The 13810-nt window shown below is 42.4% G+C and overlaps 1 protein-coding gene across 2 annotated transcripts in view; it reads right to left on the bottom strand.

Moving 5' to 3' along the window:
• Positions 1–13810, bottom strand: part of ifih1 (interferon induced with helicase C domain 1) — a 118507-nt gene that overhangs the window by 83513 nt on the left and 21184 nt on the right. For both annotated transcript variants that reach the window (XM_067987372.1, XM_067987373.1), the window contains one exon: positions 13477–13707. In XM_067987372.1, the coding sequence (XP_067843473.1) occupies positions 13477–13707 (231 nt within the window). The remainder of the gene's footprint in view (positions 1–13476; positions 13708–13810) is intronic.

Raw genomic sequence — 13810 nt, 5'->3', positions numbered from 1 at the left:
TGAGGTAATAATGGGTATGATGGGGTGAAGGGGAGGGAAGGTGATGGGGATGATTGGAGAAGATAGGGGGTCTCAGACTGCAATCCCCTCGGTGAGGACAGTGATTGAGGGGGAACAGAATGAAGGGGAAGCGGGAGGCGACAAGGGACTGAGGGAAATGGGAGGATACAAAGGTTGGGGTAATTCTGACTTTGGGTGGTAATGTAAAATGGGTGACATTGATTCAGCCACCCATTACACATCTCGAAAATCAGGAGAGTTGTACAATGGGCGGCTGAATCGATATCGTCCATTTTACACCATCACCCAAAGTCAAAATTAGCCCCGCTGAGTGGGTAGTTCAAAGGGGAAGTGACAGGAAATGTAATGAGGCATGGAAGTAGCAAGATTACAGAAGAGGGGGTCAAGAAGGGAGCTGCTGAGGGAGGCAGGCCACATTTTTCCTGCATTTGCCCCTGGCAAATGGGACCTGCAGCCCATGGTGTCTCCATACCTGGCATGCCAAACACCATTTCTCATTCAAACAGACAAAGAGAAGCAGAAAAGAAACGTTAGGGAGTGAAAGGTTGAACAGAAAAGGAGAGAGAACCAAAAGAGAGAGACAGAGTCAGAAACAGCAACATGAAGGCAATAGAGGCAGGCAAGAGAAAGACCAAGGGTAGATCTTCATCTTCATTGCCTTTTCATCCTGTCTCTTTCTCTTATTGCGCCTTCTTCAGCTTCTTTGTCTCGTATGTTCTTTCAGGTGCAAGATAGTGGGGGCATAGAATATAGCAGCATAGGAAGTATTTTGTGGTGGTGCCTGTGGTGATGGCTACAGGACACTGGGTGGGAGGCGGTAGGAAGGAGAGGGAAAAGAGAAAGGGAAGTGCAATTGGGATAGGGGGCAAAAGGGGATAGGAATTAAGGAGTATTCAGAGTGGGACGTGGTAGGAGGAAGAAGGAGAATGTAAGGGAGCATTGGAAGGATATGGGCAGTACTTAGGCCAATGGGTCATGGATGCATTTTAGAATGCAGGTCTTAGCTGAAGGGTGAGAATAGCGATGTAGTCCACAGGTCATACTTTCCAGTAGCGTATGCGGAGTGCTTGCTGGGGAGGGGAATAGCCAGGGACGAGATGCACTAGGAAGGAGAATGAAAAGTTGAGGGGCCAAATTGAACAGGTGCTTGAGGTAGTCAGGAAGGAGGTGGTACGAAGGAATAGGAAAAGGCAAAGAATGAGCTTTCCGGGCAGAAGGCAGGGTGAGAAATTGATCGTCAAGGTGGGATGAGGGAGGGGAGACATTAGATTCTGCTCAGAGCCGCAGATTTGGGGAAGACCATGTAATTTAAAGCCTTTCTAGTTTAAATATTAGGGCCGTCCCCAAGGTGTAGGGAAGCCCTTTAGGGAATTCCTTGCCTGCAGTTCAAAAGCCAGTACCTGAGCTTAACTGGGAAAAGGGTTTTGAACTACCACAACTCATATTTATATAGCACCTTTAACATAGACGAATGTCTCAACATCCCAGTGCACTTCACAGAGGTTCAATGAAGAAACAGATCCTAAGCCAAAGAAGGAGATGTTGTTAGGTGTGACCAAAACCTTGGTCAAAGAGATGGGTTTGAAAGGGGGTCTTAATGTTGCCAAGCAGCATGAAGATGGGGAAGAGGAGGGAGCCAATGATAGGTCCTTGGGGGACTCAGAGGTAACGCTGCAGGGCTGGAAGAGAACCCGTTGTTGGAGATGCACTGGTTACGATCAGATAGGTAACAGTGGAACCAAGCATGCGTAGTCCCTCCAAGCTGGACAACAGAGGAGAGGCATTAAAGGAGGATAGTGTGGTCAACTGCATCAAAGGTTGCAGAGAGGTCGAAGAGGGATAATGCACCACGGTCAGTTTGTTGTTTCCAACTTAGGTTAGGGCCTTTTAGGTGCCATTTCAGGTGTGGAAACTTGAATTGGAGAGATTCAAACAGGAAGTTGCAGGAAAGATGAGCAAGGATTTGGGAGGCAACAACATGATCAAGGACTTGAAAGGAAAGTGAGGTTGAAGATGGGGCAGATTTTTTCAAGGACCGAGAAATCAAAGGAGGGGCATGATGATGGCAAGGGAAGATGACAGCACCTGAGGAGAAGGCACCACTTATAATGTCAGCTAGCATGAGTTCCAGGATGGGAAGTTGCATGATCAGCAGTTTAGTGGGCATGGGGTCAAGAGGGCAGGAGGTGGGTCTCTTGGATGTGATGAGCTTGTAAAGGGCATAGGCCCATAAAAAGGATAGGGAAATGGGATAGAAGCTAGAGAGATACACAGTTTCAGGGCTGGTTTAGGGGGCGTATCGGGGGAAGCTTTGGCTTGGTGGGCAAGGGGGAGGGGGGTATCAGCAGAGGCGGCTGAACTACCAGGCCTTCCCAATGACTTGAGAAAGACAATGCTTTTTAAACTGAAAACAAGTTAAATAATAAAGGACTTCCCTTTGGGAATACTGCCCACCTGCACTTTAAAGGCCTATTCCTGGTGAAGACCAGGAATTAGTTTTTAAAAGTGAAGCCTGAAAAAGAGGCAAAATTGGGAGCGAAGCTCACACAAAAGTCCATTTGGACCAGGGCTGGCTGCAAACAGCAGTGGCAGGCAAGAAGAGTTGGGACAGAAGCTCGGATGGCAATGGCAGTGACGGATTGGGGTCCTGGGGCAAAGGGAGGCCAGGAAAATTGGGGGAGGGTGCAGCGGCAGTGCCGGGAAGAGCCACAGTTGAGGAGTGAGCCTGAAGGAGCTTTGGGAGAGGGGGTAGCGTAGCATGCCTGAAAGGAGACAGTCTACAGGCCAGATGGTGTTATACTGCACAATAGCTGCTTATAGTGAAAATTTCACCCATTGATTGCACAATCTGGCCACTGGCTTCCCACAAATTGCTCAAAATACTTTCTGAAATTTATTTTCATTCACCATTTTCACCCCTCAGTAACTAAAATTTCTAATGTCCAAAATAAGAGTTTATGCAAAACAAAAACACAAAAATTTCCTATTTCACAATAATATGATTAATGGTACCCACTGAATTGTCTTTTCTGGCCTTTAATGCCTTCATTAAAGTTTTTACTTCTAGGCATCAGCCTCTCCCAAAAGCCTGGCCTTAGGCTTGATAATGTTGCCCACAGCTGTGACTCTGAGCTGAATTTGGATTTTGTAGTTTGATCTTGTGTAATATGCCTAATTTCCTAAGAGGCATCATCATCATCATTCAGTCACTGTACTGATGGCATATATTTCTTCAGCTTCTAGCACATTCTACTCAGCAGCTCTTCAAATAATCTTGAAAATTAAGAGGATACATTTCAAAGCTGTGAAGTAAAATTTATACTGAGTAATATTTTTTAAAGAAAAAGGTGTGAGAGTAGGAGAAAGAGGACAAGAGAGGGGCCTGTGTCAGAGACAGTAAACGAGAAACAGAGAGAGAGTTGAGAGACAGGTAGAGGATGTTTTTCTTCCTTTAATGTTACTTCAATTTTCAGAAAAAGCACCAGTTGAATTTTGAAGGCAACTAATTATCTCAACCTACGTTTTGTTGACATAAAAGTTCAATTCTAATTGCTTATACCTGTGAGACAGAGATTCTAATTTTTAAACAGCTATGAGACACAGGGAAAGGGAAAGAGAAAAGTCACAAATAGAGAGAAGAGCAGACAGGAAGTGTCATTCCTTGTTCTAACCTGATCGAGAAAAGAACAAATTTACTTTTGGAATCAAACAAACCTCTGAGGAGAAAAGATAGGAAAGGGAAGGTGAGGGGAGGGGAGGAAGAAAACTTGGTTGAGGGTGACGAAGCCTCGTCTCTTGCCACCAACCCTTGGGGGTTCAAGTGGAAGTTGGGGGGAGAAAATGGAGGGTTAAGAGTAAGGTGAATTACAGTGGAGCAAGAGGGAGGGAGTTCAAAAGGAAAGAGGCAGGGGTACTAATAGGAGTGAGTGGCTTATAGCAAGGGGAATAGGTAGTGCAAAGGGGATGCTGTGGGGGCGAAGATGGGGGAAGAATGAGTAATGGGGCGAGGATTGGAAAGAAGCCATTGCTACCATATATTCTCCCCCCAACCGAAATGCAGCCTGAAAATGTTGGTGGCTCCTTTTCCCATCAAACCATATCATACTACCTACCACCTCCCAGCTGAAAGGAAAAGAAAGAAAACAGAGACAGAGAAGCAGTAGATTATGAAGCGAGCAGCAAAAGGGGAAAGAAGTGAAAGAGAAGAGAAACAGAAGCAGTAGAGGAGAGACAGAGAGAGAAAAAGCAACACAAAGACAACAGAGACAAGTAAGAGAGTGATTAGCTGACAATTTTGCCAGATACAGCAACCAGAGCAAGTCTTTCCCGATGGACTTTTCTGCTTCTCTTGTTTGATAGTGTGACCTTCCCCACTACTATAGGCATCATATATATGTGGAGCTATAGGAATATATGAAATTACTTAAAAAGAAGTTTCTTTCTGGCTTCACCAATAACAGACAAAAATTGTAAATGTACATCCGCACTTTGATTTTTTTCAGTGATATATTTAGCCTAGTATAACTATAAATAATCAACATAACTGTAGCTTTGAGAGTCTTCTCCAACTCCCAGTGCAAACAGCTATCGGCGCAACCACTGAATTAAGAGTTCTCAGCAAGAACTGCATCAGTAACCTGTCCAGAGGGATAACATTACAGAGTCACACTCAATGTCAAAAAGTTAAAAGTCTTATAGAAATGTTAAATACAGTGGAAACATACAACCCCTGGTGTGTAGAAAATGATTGGGGGGGTGCCTTTTATGTAGCTATAGCAAACATCTCTTAAAGAAACTGTTCAAATCCAGGAAGTTACCTTAATTCTTGGGTAAATGGCACTGTAATATAAATATAAATTATATATCCATAACAGGGAATTAATTGAAAAACATATAATATTGAGCAGTATAAAGCCAACATAAACTTCTGATTGACAATAATGCAACCAGAAGAGGAAACTAAAACTTTTATGCAGGTTTCCAGTTTCTTTTTGAATATTATTGTTCAGAAAGTGACAAATGAAACTAGAACCTAAAACATTGTTGTCTTTTGCAGAAAGTTTCATTTTTCGGTTCGATGCCTTGCTGACATCAGAGTTTGACTACAAACTGTGAAAAACAACATTGTTTAGAACACACCCAGTATGTCTCACCAGGAGACTGTACATCATTCTGCTGGAAAGGATAGCTGTGTTTCTGAACATCAGCACTTCCATTCAAAGTTGGGCATGCACCATTATCAGCTCTTTTATAACTTCCAGTCAGAATGACAAAATTCTGCTTCTGGTCATGATGAGTCCACTTTTCGGGGGTGAAATTCAACTTTGGTTGGGGCTGATAACAGACGGAAGCGAATCAGCCACCCGTTATACACCCCATCTGATTTTTCTTTCCACGGAGGTCAAATTTGAATTTCACCCTTTTCATCTTTTTCCCAGACACCAAACACGTTCTTCCTCTTTTCCCTGCTCAATTAGGAACTGATCCAATTCCCGTCTTAATGCTTCAACTAAGTTAATATTTCTGTATTAAGTATCATTACTTCAAAATTTAACAACTCAAAGTTGCTCTTCAAGTTTAGCTTAGTTTCTGGTTTATATAGGTGATAATCAAGTCCTCTTCTTCTCCTATAGTGGTTTCACACAAAATACCTTTTTACATTCACCTAATCAATTTTTTTTCCATTATTGTGATGAATATCTCCTCACTTGGAGACCCAGTTTCTTCCAATACATAATTTTGTTGTCATTAACTTTCCAATGTCTAACATTCTTGGTTAATACATTATATAGGATCTTGTACAATTGTAATATTCTGTACTGTACTTGGGTTCCTAATGTATTTTGAATTGGGGTGCATTGTAATTATTCCCCTTATGAATTGCTATTTCATTCTGAGTGAGAACTTGAATTTCAGATCTTAAAACAATCTGAATTGAACATTGAAAAATCTGTCATAAACTTACAATCGACAACAAACCATACAGATTTTACTCCTTCCTTACAACATGCTCTCTATTGAGTGGTCTACAAAATATAAAATGCAGCTGCAAGCTTCAGTATGCTTACAGGATATAGAAGTATCTGCCTGCACAATGTTTTTTGTTCTGTCCCAAATAGTCAATACTTTATCTATTAGCTATCATCCTTGACTCAGTCATAGCACCCTGAGTCAAAAGGTCACAGGTTCAAGCCCCACTTCAGGACATGAGTACATGATCGTGGTTGATATTCCAGTGCAGGGTTAAGGGAGTACTGTCTTTCGGATGAGATGTTAAATCAAGGACTCCTCTACCCTCTCAGGTGAATGTACAAGATCCCATGGTACTATTCAATGAGGAGCAGGAGATATGTCCTGGCCAACATTTATCCCTCAACCATCACCAATAATCAATTTAGTTGATCATTTATCTCATTGCTGTTTGTGGAACCTTGCTGTGTGTAAGTTGCCTGCCATGTTTTCTTACATTACAACAGTGACTATACTTCAAAAGTAATTTGAAGGCTGTGAAGCACTTTGAGGCATCCTTTCATCGTGAAAGGCGCTATAAAAATGCAAGTTCTTTCTTTCTTGATAATAATGTGTTGACCTTATTCTATTTCCCAAATAGTTAAAAAGCATGCAAATTAACATTCCAACTATGTTCAATTAAGTACAGGGTAATAGAAAATATATCAAAGACACAATAAAAAAAATGGAGCTCTAGGGGGTTTGTTACATAAAGGACATTTATAATTTTGCTATGAATACCTATCAGCAGAAATCTTCCTCAGTCATGGCTATTTGTGAGCTAATAAACCTGGCAACGGAATACCACAATTTTTCACACCTGGAATGACTACAATAAAATAATTTGAGGTGTAGGTATCAAATAAAACTCAATCATCCATACTTTTTTTCCTAATTAATGTAAGTGAACTTTAAAAAAATGGATCTAAATAGCTCTAGTGTTTTGGGTGACGTGGATTTTGGAACTAACAACTGAGTAATATCGTGTCCCAATTGTATCAATTTTCACTCCAATTAATTATACCAATTGAAATTTGGATACTGCATTTCACCAACATTGGCATCGCACTGAAAATAAAAAATATTGTATAACACTTAATACTACCCTGACTTTTAATTAAAATTAATATTTTACTAGTGAAACCCTAACATCATTAGTAAAAGCTGCTAACCTCTTGGCTATCTTCCACAGTGCATGTTTTGTGCAGCAATGTATAACACATTTTCAAGGCATCAAATGCTGCATGGATCAGCTGTGACACTGTGATCTTTGACATTTTCAATCTGGAATAGGGAACTGAGCTGAGAATCCCTTCTGCCAATGGAGCTGTTTTGGAATAAACTTTATATTTATCAGTTGTTTACTTAATGTACAATTTACTAATTGGCTGGCACAAATGATAGTAAATGTATCCAAAGAAGAGTAAATTACTCATTAACTAAAAGGCAGAGGAAGCAGTGCCATACCACCTTTTCCTTTAGCATAAGATCAGAAGTGATCAGTGTGAGTGTGCGTGTGCGCGCGTGTTCATATGTGTATGTCCTTACTCTCAAGAACAAAAAACCCAACTATCCTTAAGCTCACTTCTTCCTTTCTGGCACGGAGATAAAGGCCTGGATTCTCCTCCTGTTGGAAGTGGTCTGAATGCCCGCCAATGTGAAACTGCCGCTAACCCACCACGGTTTCCTCCCAGAAACTTAGTAGCCATGCAGGATGGTTTGGAGGCCAGAAAACTGCCCTTCATTGGCTTGCTGCCATGGGAAGGGAGGGAAATACAATTCTGGTGCAGCATTTAAAGGGCAACATCACTTTTTAGCAAGATAACAAAAAGAGCAGCAGCCTCAGGGGTGTCAGCAGCTGGAAGGGCCCAATAGTGAAACAGCTGTTTAAACAGCTATTTAATTATGCCTCTGTATATAATAATGCTTTCCTCTGCATTCATAAAACAATTGCATCACAGCAGCTGATTGTTAATACTTTCTAATTTACAGCTGGTGTTCACAGTCAAAAGCAGTATGTTAGATACTTAGTAGGGGAAAGATTTTAGTCTTATTCAGAAAATAAATTTAGGAGGTACTTGCAAAATGAGTTTGGGACTGACACTTGCAACCACCAACTAATGGCATACTACTGTCTAAGTATGAAGAAGTTCACCATACAAATGTAGCAAGCCTGTACTCAAGTATGAAATGATCTGGGAGAGAACAATATATTTTTCAAATATTATCTGAATTATTAGAGTCATTAATTTCAACCTGAAAATAAAATCAGGTATTATAGACTATAATTACATTTTGATTATTTGCTTATGCAAGTAGTTTGTCATAAATGATGGCAGATTAGTTATATATATGGTGATAATTACTGATTACAATGCTAAATTATGTTAACTGCAGCGGGATTTACAAATATGGGACGTTTATAGAAGCTCTGCAGTCCTGCCACATCCAGTCGTGAGTGGTGGTGGACAATTAAACAACTAACGGGAGGAGGAGGCTCTGTAAACATCCCCATCCTCAATGATGGCAGAGTACAGCATGCGAGTGCAAAAGACAAGGCTGAAGCATTTGCAACCATCTTCAGCCAGAAGTGCCGAGTAGATGATCCATCTCGGCCTCCTCCTGATATCCCCACCATCACAGAAGCCAGTCTTCAGCCAATTCGATTCACTCCACGTGATATCAAGAAACGGCTGAGTGCACTGGATACAACAAAGGCTATGGGCCCCGACAACATCCCGGCTATAGTGCTGAAGACTTGTGCTCCAGAACTAGCCGCGCCTCTAGCCAAGCTGTTCCAGTACAGGTACAACACTGGCATCTACCCGACAATGTGGAAAATTGCCCAGGTATGTCCTGTCCATAAAAAGCAGGACAAATCCAATCCGGCCAATTACCGCCCCATCAGTCTACTCTCAATCATCAGCAAAGTGATGGAAGGTGTCGTCGACAGTGCTATCAAGCGGCACTTACTTACCAATAACCTGTTCACCGATGCTCAGTTTGGGTTCCACCAGGACCACTTGGCTCCAGATCTCATTACAGCCTTGGTCCAAACATGGACAAAAGAGCTGAATTCCAGAGGTGAGGTGAGAGTGACTGCCCTTGACATCAAGGCAGCATTTGGCTGAGTGTGACATCAAGGAGCCCTAGTAAAATTGAAGTCAATGGGAATCAGGGGGAAAAGTCTCCAGTGGCTGGAGTTGTACCTAGCATAAAGGAACATGGTAGTGGTTGTTGGAGGCCATTCATCTCAGCCCCAGGACATTGCTGCAGGAGTTCCTCAGGGCAGTGTACTAGGCCCAGCCATCTTCAGCTGTTTAGGAACATAGGAACATAGGAACAGGAGTAGGCCATTCAGCCCCTCGTGCCTGCTCCGCCATTTGATAAGATCATGGCTGATCTGTGATCTAACTCCATATACCTGCCTTTGGCCGATATCCCTTAATACCTTTGGTTGCCAAAAAGCTATCTCTCACATTTAAATTTAGCAATTGAGCTCGTATCAATTGCAGTTTGCGGAAGAGAGTTCCAAACTACCAATGACCTTCCCTCCATCATAAGGTCAGAAATGGGGATGTTCGCTGATGATTGCAGTGTTCAGTACCATTTGCAACCCCTCCGATAATGAAGCAGTCCGTGCCCGCATGCAGCAAGTAACATTCGCGCCAGACAAGTGCCAGGCAATGACCATCTCCAACAAGAGAGAATCTAACCACCTCCCCTTGACATTCAACGGCATTACCATCGCCAAATCCCCCACCACCAACATCTTGGGGGTCACCATTGACCAGAAACTTAACTGGACCAGCCATATAAATACTGTGGCTACAAGACCAGGTCAGAGGCTGGGTATTCTGCAGTGAGTGACTCACCTCCTGACTCCCCAAAGCCTTTCCCTCATCTACAAGGCACAAGTCAGGAATGTGATGGAATACTCTCCACTTGCCTGGATGAGTGCAGCTCCAACAACACTCAAGAAGCTCGACACCATCCAGGACAAAGCAGTCTGCTTGATTGGCACCCCATCCACCACCCTAAACATTCACTCCCTTCACCACCGGCACACAGTGGCTGCAGTGTGTACCATCCACAGGATGCACTGCAGCAACTCGCCAAGGCTTCATCGACAGCACCTCCCAAACCCACGACCTCTACCACCTAGAAGGACAAGAGCAGCAGGCACATGGGAACACCACCTGCACGTTCCCCTCCAAGTCACACACCATCCTGACTTGGAAATATACCGCCGTTCCTTCATCGTCGCTGGGTCAAAATCCTGGAACTCCCTTCCTAACAGCACTGTGGGAGAAACTTCACCACACGGACTGCAGCAGTTCAAGAAGGCGGCTCACCACCACCTTCTCAAGGGCAATTAGGGATGGGCAATAAATGCTGGCCTTGCCAGCGATACCCACATCCCAGGAACGAATAAAAAATAATAAAAGCTTTGATGGTATAATGGGGATTATTTGCTGGTGGTTAACACGATCACATTTGTTAGTGCAGAAACACAAAAAGTAAGCACACTAACTATTTTACATGAAGAATGCAAGTTAAAAATGCAAGTTGTTGTTGTAATACGGCCCCTGTGGACCAATACAAAGATGGGAGTGGGTGGGAAACATCTGCACATTCATGAGTTGCTAAATTTAGTTTCACTTCGCCCTTCTCTTTTCTTCTTCATTGATGTGTGTGGTTACAAGGGCAATGCGTGCTTTTCAGTACCTCATCTAAGTGATTATTATTCATGTGTGATCCTCAACTGTGAGGGTTGGCATCAGAGCCCGCCCTGATCATGTCCTCCCTGATATTAACACATCTGCACTTTTCAGCAGGACTCACAGGATAGCTCTCAGAAGCAGGAACCCTGACTGTTTTTTTTCTCTCTTACTGAAGGACATTAAGGCTGGGGATCAAAGGCTGGAATCTTCCTAATCTGGATGTCCTCTCTACTGACTCAACAAATTAGAGACTGGATAAACTTGCTGAGCCATCAGGCGAGCCACTGGTGAGTTACCTTCTAATTGAAATGGGGCATAGTGATGGTACAGAAGGCTACAGCAGAGTAAATAAAGTGCAGGCTTTGTACCAGCAGCAGATATATTAATATTCGTGTTTCTACAGATGTGGAGTTGTACTTTCCCCTAATTAATACCACTAGATCTTCTTCAGTAGTCTCCTGTGTGGTATCTTGTCACAGGCTTTCTGAAAGTGCTCCATTGTGCTCCTCATGTAGCAGTTACAATGCTATAAGAAATGGAGTGAAAAGAAAAGTGCTGAAAAGGCAAAAAGGAGAATGAGGGAATAAAACAGATAAAAGTTAGAGGGAAAAAGAGAGAGGGAAGAGAGAAAAAAAGCAAGGGAGAGAGAAAAAGAAACAGAGAGAAAAAGTGGGAGAAAGAGAAAAAGCGAGGGTGAGAAAAAGAAAAAAAACAAGACGGAAAGGAATGTGGAGGCAAGAGGAAAGCAGAGGGGTGCAGCAAGGGAGAAACAGAAGTGAAGGAGGAGAGTGTAAGAGAAAAAAAATGTGAAGGAAGAGAGCAGCAGTAGAGGAGACAAAGGATGAGAGAGATTTTTTTTGCACTACCTTAGCTAAAGGGGTGTGAAAAGCTGACAATTTTTTTTAGCAGGACCCAGCCCGAAAAAGTTTGAGAAAAATTAAATCAATAACTTTTTTCAAATTTATCAAGAATAATGACTGACTTGAACCAGCCTTGAAGGTTTGTGCATTGGGCAGGCCTATGGTGTCTCCCTACATTTTATCAGTATCAGATACTTATGTATCAACATTAGACTTGAAACATAATTAACTGTTGTGTTTCAATGAGACGCCCAGGCAGGCCTCAGTTGGAAGTAGTCAGCAAGTGGCAGAGGTCTCAACCTACGATCTGAACTTTTAGAAAGATTTCAATGGAACACCCAGGCAGGCCTCAGATCCAGCATGGAAAGCTGATGAGCTGCTCTTTTGTTGTGTCAGCTTTGGTTCAGCGGTAGCACACTCGCCTCTGAGTCAGAACGTTGTGGGTTCAAGTCCCACTCCAGAGATTTGAGCACAAAATCTAGACTGACATACCAGTCAGTACCGAGGAAGTGCTGCACTGTCGGAGGTGCGTCTTTCCGGTGATACGTTAAACTGAAGCCTTCTCAGATCGACATAAAAGATCCCATGGCACTATTCGAAGAAGAGCAGGTGTCTTCTCCCTGGAGTCCTGACCAATATTTATCCATCAACAAACATCACTAAAAAGACAGATTATTTGGTCATCGTCTCATTGCTGTTTGTGCAAATTGGCTGCCGCGTATCTTATATTACAACAGTGACTCCACTTCAAAAACACTTCATTGTAAAGCGCTTTGGGATGTCCTGAGGTCTGTCTTTCTTTCTTTCAAAATAAAAAAGCAGTGTGAACTTCACCACAGCCTGTGACATTTTGTTGTGGCAGGTTGAAACCGCTGTCATTAAATGTTACAAGTTTGAGGGCTGCAACAACACGAGGGAATTCAAAAAATAAATTAAACTCTCACCTTTTGCCCCATGACTATGAAAATATTGCAGGCTCATGGTCCCACAGCTCAAAAGAATTAAAATCTATCAAGGAACAGCTGCAAAGGAATTAGAAGTTGCAAAGAATTCAAAATCTGGCCTATTTAGTTACTTTACATCTGCTATTGTCAGTGTCTAAAAGTCTAAGAAAATATTCTCACTCGCAAGAAGAACTTCAAAATGCCACTCCCACATGCTGTCAGAACTGAGGAAATATTTTCCTTCCTAACAATGCCCAAGTCATTGTGACATCACTGATGGAATGTAAAACTGGCATGCAAGACGAAGAAAATGATCCTCTTAAAAAAAAAATCAATTTTCTACATAAAGATTATTTTGTGAGGCGATAACATAATGAAAGTTTCTCTGACGATAGGTCATCTACCTGAAACGTTAACTCTGTTTCTCTCCCCATAGATGCTGCCTGACTTGCTGAGCTTCTCCAGCATTTTCTGTTTTTATTCCTGGAGAGTTAGATCAGCTCACTCATGAAAATGCATTCATCATGAAGTGGCACAGCAAGTTGGAACATCAACCCATGACATGGAACAGTAGGACATTGGAGCAGTTCCACTCCCAACTTTACTCAGTTCCTGATATCAGCAGCATTGATGTAGAGGGGCACCAAGAAGAGGCTAGGGGGAATCCAAAGGATTCACCGCTGCACCACTCCACTAGTAGCTGACTTGCAGTGACATTTGTTGGAGCCTTGGAGCCTGCCTCATCTCTTAGTCACAATCAATCAGTGGCCTAGGAAGATCTAACATGACAGCGTGGGGGAAAAAAAAACAGGTAAATCTCATATAGAAAAAAGCATCTTCAGTATTTCTTCACTCACCCATATCCTCTATGTAATCAGGCACAGAGTACAGATGATGTTTGTGGATACAATCTTTTACCTGCATTCACCGACAAATCCAAAGCAGATGTGTCCAACATAGCACTGCTTTCATCAGCCAGCCTGCTGTTTAGATCATTTTCCCCTGCAGTAGTAGGGCTACCATACAAGTCCTGGAGCGCCGGCTCATCTTTTTCAACAGCTAACTGGTCCGGTTTCGCATCATTTACTTTGTTCGACACTTCAGTTGCCAATTGATCACCAGTTAAATTTTGACTTTCTTCTGTTGGATCTGCATAAAAAAAAATACATATACTGGTTTAATAATACATACTGAAGTGACCTGGAGTTTAAAAAAAAATTTGAAACCCACATTTTTATTATTTTCTTCCCTT

The sequence above is a fragment of the Heptranchias perlo genome, chromosome 7 (assembly GCF_035084215.1).
Source record: "Heptranchias perlo isolate sHepPer1 chromosome 7, sHepPer1.hap1, whole genome shotgun sequence".
Classification (NCBI taxonomy): domain Eukaryota; kingdom Metazoa; phylum Chordata; class Chondrichthyes; order Hexanchiformes; family Hexanchidae; genus Heptranchias; species Heptranchias perlo.
Note: the sequence above shows the minus strand (reverse complement) of the source record. Positions and strands in the feature narration are given on the sequence as shown.